At 36.8% G+C, this 6,000-nt stretch overlaps 1 protein-coding gene across 4 annotated transcripts in view; it reads left to right on the forward strand.

Moving 5' to 3' along the window:
• Positions 1-6,000, forward strand: part of ESRRG (estrogen-related receptor gamma) — a 124,450-nt gene that overhangs the window by 74,393 nt on the left and 44,057 nt on the right. For 2 of the 4 annotated variants that reach the window (XM_010080648.1, XM_010080650.1), the window contains one exon: positions 3,718-3,879. In XM_010080648.1, coding sequence (XP_010078950.1) covers positions 3,718-3,879 — 162 coding nt within the window. Of the gene's footprint in view, positions 1-195; positions 211-2,261; positions 2,292-3,717; positions 3,880-6,000 lie in introns of all 4 variants that reach the window. The other 2 variants (XM_010080647.1, XM_010080646.1) reach the window with 2 other exon arrangements.

Raw genomic sequence — 6,000 nt, forward strand, 5'->3', positions numbered from 1 at the left:
CTAATTCCATGAAGTAAATTTAATAGCATTATAGCTGTAGTGCGAGAGGCTAGTGTATTACCCTGCAAAGGCACACATGCTCTATCAAGTGTTGGAAACTCTTCCAAATTCAATTGAGAATACACACATCCAGTTGCTCCTGTTGAGACATTCATTTGCTCCTAAAATAAGGAAATAAGCCAGAGAAATAAGGAGGGCAAACTCCTCCTTGTCCCTATGACTCTGACAGCACACGTCAGTTTTAGGCTCTTGAAAATACCAAGCCGTATGGAAAATGGAATTTGTTTCCATTCGTGTTCCCCAGTAGGGGACAGTGCTGTGGACAATACGTTTGAGCATATGGGGGTCTGGAGAGCAAATAAATAGTCTTTGAACTGTAAGTGAAAGGGCATTTTAGCTGTGTCAAAGAAAAACAGCCAGTTTTACACAAAATTAAGGCTTAAGTGAACATATGGCATAGTTTCCTTTTGCCTTTCCAAAAAACATTATGCTGATTATATTCCTTCAATTGTCCAATCTGGCATCTTCTACTCAGCCTCCATAAGCTGTCCCACCGTTCTGTAAATACAATCTAGGGCTGCACTAAGCAGATTTTGCACATTATAATAAAAACTTTCTGATAATACAATAAAATTTAATAAACTCTAATGCTTAATTTCATTAGAGGTTTAGTTTTCCTGAGTGCACAGATTGTCAGTTTTTCATTTACTTGATATTGTCATTGAGTAGAAATGTTGATAGCCTAGCATACCAAAAAAGCCAAGACCAAACAGGCAAAAAAAACCCAAAAATCCAACCCAAAAACCCCAAGCCATTTAATATGAACAGAGGTTATCGCACTTGTACTGAAACACAAGAATCTCTGTGTAAACCAAAGATTACTGCAAAGTAGTGCATTACATTACCTTTAAGATGATAACTACACCGATTTCAGTAAGCTCCATTTCTCTGAGATAAACAAACCTCCTTACAAATCATTGCTCATTGTCTAAGGGCCTCCCTTCATTTTCATTAGCTCGTCCAATTACAAACATTTTTGTAACAAACATTTCTAAAACTTAATTTTCAGATCCTGCCAGATAAGTGTCAAGACTTCAAACAGTTGAATCAGTTTTGTGTGGAGGTAGCCTGGGAGATTTTCTGGACCCTGGCTGATAGTTTGTGCATAACAAAGCCACAGGAAAGAAAATTGGGTTCTATTGATTCTAATTAGGGAAACATTAAGTAAGATTTACCTAGAAAAAGTGCTCATGGCTATTCAATTTCCTGAGCGATAGGGCTTTCTGAGTATATTCAGAATTTTCCTATGGTCTATACTAATGCATGCTCCGACACGGGTAACCTTTTCCTCCTGTAGGAAAAGAACAGGTGTTTGGAGGATCTTTCCTGCACCTGTTTCTGGACTCTATTGGAATTTCCAGCTTCACCATGGAATCTAATGGCCTGCCTGTAGATCTTGTTGATTGTGAAAATAAAAAGAATTTGAGATTTTGTGAATCCTGAGTCAAAATATACAATATTCCTGAATAATCTAAAAAAAAGCCATTGGTGAAGAACCTAATTATAAAAAAAAAAAAAAAGAAAGAGGTCCTGTTTGCAGGGTAAAAAACAGAACTTGGGGATGTGAGTACTTCTTCGTTCATTTATCACTGATTAAAATACCCACAGTGCTGAAGTCTTTAGCTATGTGTTTTGATATTAAGAAACTAATTTATTTATCCTACTTTTCATTACATGTAAAAATACTGGAATTTGGGAAGAAGCAATGTTATCTTTTCTCACTTGAAAAGATGGTATGTGAAATGAAACAGGATATGAAAAGACTGTTTAAAAAATTTAAAAAATATGTGCAAAGGCTGTTTGCCAATATAAGTTAAAACTACCATCTGTCATCTTTAAATAAGAATAGAATTCCTCATTAATCAGTTTGATAATCAGTAGAATATTGAGATTAAGAATTACTCAGCTGGCATGGTTCCCATAGTTCATATAAAGCATGAATATATCCCCTCGTAATAAAACATGCTTGATGTGATGGTTTCCAGTTGGCTCTTGCACTTATTTTATGAGGGGCTAACATATATCACAACTTCTGACACACAAGTTTGGAAGAAGGCAAAAATTGTAGAGATGGTAGATCAGAACAGAGAAGTCTGTCACAAAAGAGCAGTAAAGGGTCAGAAATCTGAATCAGGTGAGTATTTTATGGAAATCTGTCATGGGCTTCTCTGACATTCCCGGGCAAGTCATATCCCAATCAGCTTCCACTGTGGCTCCCCAGCAGGAGGACAGTGTGGTGCATCCTGTGACTTACATGCAGAAGGGGAAAATGATATTACCAATTGTGTCAGCTTTCTCTGCAGTCAGAAAATACTTTGCACCTTCTCCCAGTGGAATCCCATTTATTTCAAGCCCCATGACTCTTTATTCTAAGGAAGGGAACAGATTAGTGTAAATTCACTAAAGGGTGATATTTCAGCTTTAAATTCTAGTGGTGCATTTGAGGTCACAAGACGTACCTACCATGAGAGGTAAACCATAAATATATTGGGAAGTATAGTAATGTATCCTGTATTAGGAGGCTTAATGAATTAGTCCTTTTCCCGTTTTTTGGTTCTGTCTTCTCAGAGTAACAAATCAGGCTCCTGTATACAGATAAGATATTTCCATTGTGCCTCCATGTGGATATAATACTCATCTTATGTTTATCCTACTTATAGAATATAGACTAGCAACACCATATTGTAAATCTTCCAGTCTTTTCTGGGTATTTTTTTTTCACTTTTCCTTATAACTTAAATGATTATTCCAAATAGATTTCACAGTCCATCTGAATGAAAAAGTAAATATTAAACACATGAAAGTAAATACTCTCTAGATAAAAATAACCAGTGTGTGAATATGATAAAGTATAACTCTTTGCACAAAACCAGTTTTCTGAGATGGGGTCTGCATCTGTTGATACGTTCCTTAGTTTTACACTCTTATTGATTTTAATAGGTATTCCTGACTGGCTCTTTTTTTACTTAAAGAAGCTAATTTTATACGTGATTCTAAATTTGTGTGTTTCACTGAAAAGCAAATATATGACAACAACCGACTTTTCTCACAGTGTAGGCCCCAAGGACTACAGATTCTTTCTTAACATCTTTACAGGCAAGATACCCATAATATAAGATATACGGGATAATGAGCATGAGAAAGTCCTGAGACGATTTCTGTTACAACAGTTTAACAGTGACATCTAAAACAAAGAATGGTAGTTAGACTCACTGACAGAAGTTACAGATTCCAGTGACTGACTAGCCGCTTGTGGTATTTACTCACTCAAAAAATACACCAGCCTTTGGGGGAGGAGGAGGGTTGCAGGTAGTTAGAGGAAGACAAAACTTTTCTATTTGCACAGTTGCAATTACATTATAATGCATCAATATTTTTCTATAAAGTTTATATTGCAGTATTAGGAGGTGATAATGTATTTCTGTATTCCTTTAAATTTACTTAAGGACGTACATGTCTAGGTTGATAAATAAAGTTAATGGATCAGATTTGTTTGTGCTGTCACCACTTGTACAGAAGCCAGTGAAGTTACAATAAGGTTTATTTACATCCAGTATCTTAAGACAAATTCTTGTGCGCTTTCAAATAGGACTCATCTGTTTGAAAAGTAGAGCGATGCTACTGGTGATCTTGTGCTGTTCTGGACCATTTTTACAGATAACAAGATTGTCTCCCATTTGCTGGTGGCTGAACCAGAGAAGATCTATGCTATGCCTGACCCCACTGTTCCAGATAGTGACATCAAAGCACTTACCACTCTTTGTGACCTGGCAGACAGAGAACTGGTGGTGATCATTGGATGGGCTAAGCATATTCCAGGTACGTAGTGTTTATTGCAAATAGATGACGTACAGAAAAATTAAATCATTGCATGGGTTAAAAAATGTGATTTGTTCTCTCACTAAAATGCATAAGGTTTTCTTAAGGCTCCACAGGGTTCACATAGGATGATAATATAAATTTCCTTGGAAATACTCTTCTTGTTGCTATGAGTGTTACTATGTTAGTAAGTCTTACATGCTGCTCAGTGAATGAATTTTTTTCATGCATTACTTTTATTAAGAGAAACTTGCCTTGCTATCCAGAGCATTAGTTATGAAGGGTAGTGTAAGTGCTCTCATCTGTACTTGTCTGATTCACCAGTAGTTGAATGTGTCTAGTTTCTCTGTTCTATAAAGGCAGCACTATCTTATACTGCCCACAGGAGGTTCAAAAAATCAGTTCTGTTTTGTCATGGCACAGAGGAATTGTTCTCTTCATTGAATGAACTAGTGTGAGAGCTGGATTGTACCAGCAGTTCAGTAGAAAGAACTGAATTGTACCAATGGGTCTCCTCTTATCGCTTAGTAGTTCCTTGGTCTGCATGAAGTGGATTGTTGTCTTCATCACGTAAATGTGTTGGTATAGAAGCTAACTGGCACCCTGGTTAGCAAGAAAAATGGGGTAATCAGAAGCAGTTTCTCGGAGGATTCACGATTTTTTCAGATAACATTTGAGGTGTATTTTCTTTTCCCCCAATTCTGAGGCATTTGTACTTGCTCTGTAGGCTAGCAAGCAGGCTCATAGTCTCTAGGGTTCTCAGTCTGTCACCTTTCACAAATGGTAAATTCACACACAAAAGATAAGCTTTTTTTCTTGTTTTTTTAAAATATTTTTCTAGTCCAGCAGATGAGTGAGCATGTTGGTGTGTTTTCGTCAGCTCGTTAGTTTTCTAATTTTGATAGTGGAGCCTTATTGAACATAAGAACTGATATATTTTACTTCCTCTAAGTAATATAACATCCTAATTTTAGATGTGATTTTAGAGCACCTTAAAATTAGAAAAAATAATCCAGTCAGTTGTTTGTTTATCAAAGTTAATTTTATTTCTAGTATCAGAAGAAATTGCAAAGAAATAGAAAGAAATAGTGTTCCTGTTTTTTTTTTTTTTTCCCCTTGTGCTAACCAGCACAAAGCCTCTGTTCTTCTACTAGGTGCTTCTCAGTCATTGTCGGTAACACTAACAAAGAAAGCAAGAAAATAATTTGTACATTTATGGAAAGTTATTTTACTTCAGATGAGAGACGACAACCCACAGACTCCAAGATAGTATGCGACACAGTTGAAATTTAGTCATTCTCTGTGCCACAAACGGTGTATAAACAAGCTTTTGTATCACAGGCAATGTTTTTCTGGTACAGTTAACTTATTTCTGTCTCCTTAAACTAGTTTGTCTTTATGCTTTGAATGCTACAGTAATTTCTTTAATCAAATTGATGGAAGTCCCTTTCCCAGCCCACACTGAAACCAATTTATTGGTCATGATACGCCAGCTATGTTGCTAACAGTCGTAACGAACTGTCAGGCAATATCGCAGTGAAGCTAATTTGAAGTCATTAGGTGTGCAGCGTTCAGGCAACAATTTGTTACAGTGGTTAGGAACACAGCTGACATTTCTGAATGGCTTTGTTCAGAGTAGTTCTAGATGAGCCCAAGCAAATTGTAAACTAATTTAAACATCACTCTATATTATACTAGCTACTTTGTCTTACACTGGTTGCTAATAAAGCACCCCAAATTAAGTCAAAATGAGTTAAATAGGTGAGTTTGAGTTTCATCTTCGCAAGATACCTAGATCACCTTAACCAAAACAGAGTAGCTCTCAAAGAGGTCAGTCATGCTCCATAGTAGTTGCAGGCGAACTTTTGACAGTTTGATCTGTGAATATGTTGTGTAGCTTTGATTTGGCTGGAGGGTTACGAAGAGCAGAGGGATGAGGCTGAGCAGCCTTTAAAATGATGGCTTTGGTTAGCATGGGAATAGGTATTGGGTGCTGTAAACTGGCCTTAAAAATTCAAAGTGTGCAATCTGAACCAGTTGAGGAACGTTTCTTCCACGAGGCAGCCTTTTATTACAAGGTAAACTCAAACATTCCTGCCGTGGTAAAGCCACACTAGCTTA

This window comes from Pterocles gutturalis, unplaced genomic scaffold (genome assembly GCF_000699245.1).
Source record: "Pterocles gutturalis isolate BGI_N339 unplaced genomic scaffold, ASM69924v1 scaffold25934, whole genome shotgun sequence".
Lineage (NCBI taxonomy): Eukaryota > Metazoa > Chordata > Aves > Pterocliformes > Pteroclidae > Pterocles > Pterocles gutturalis.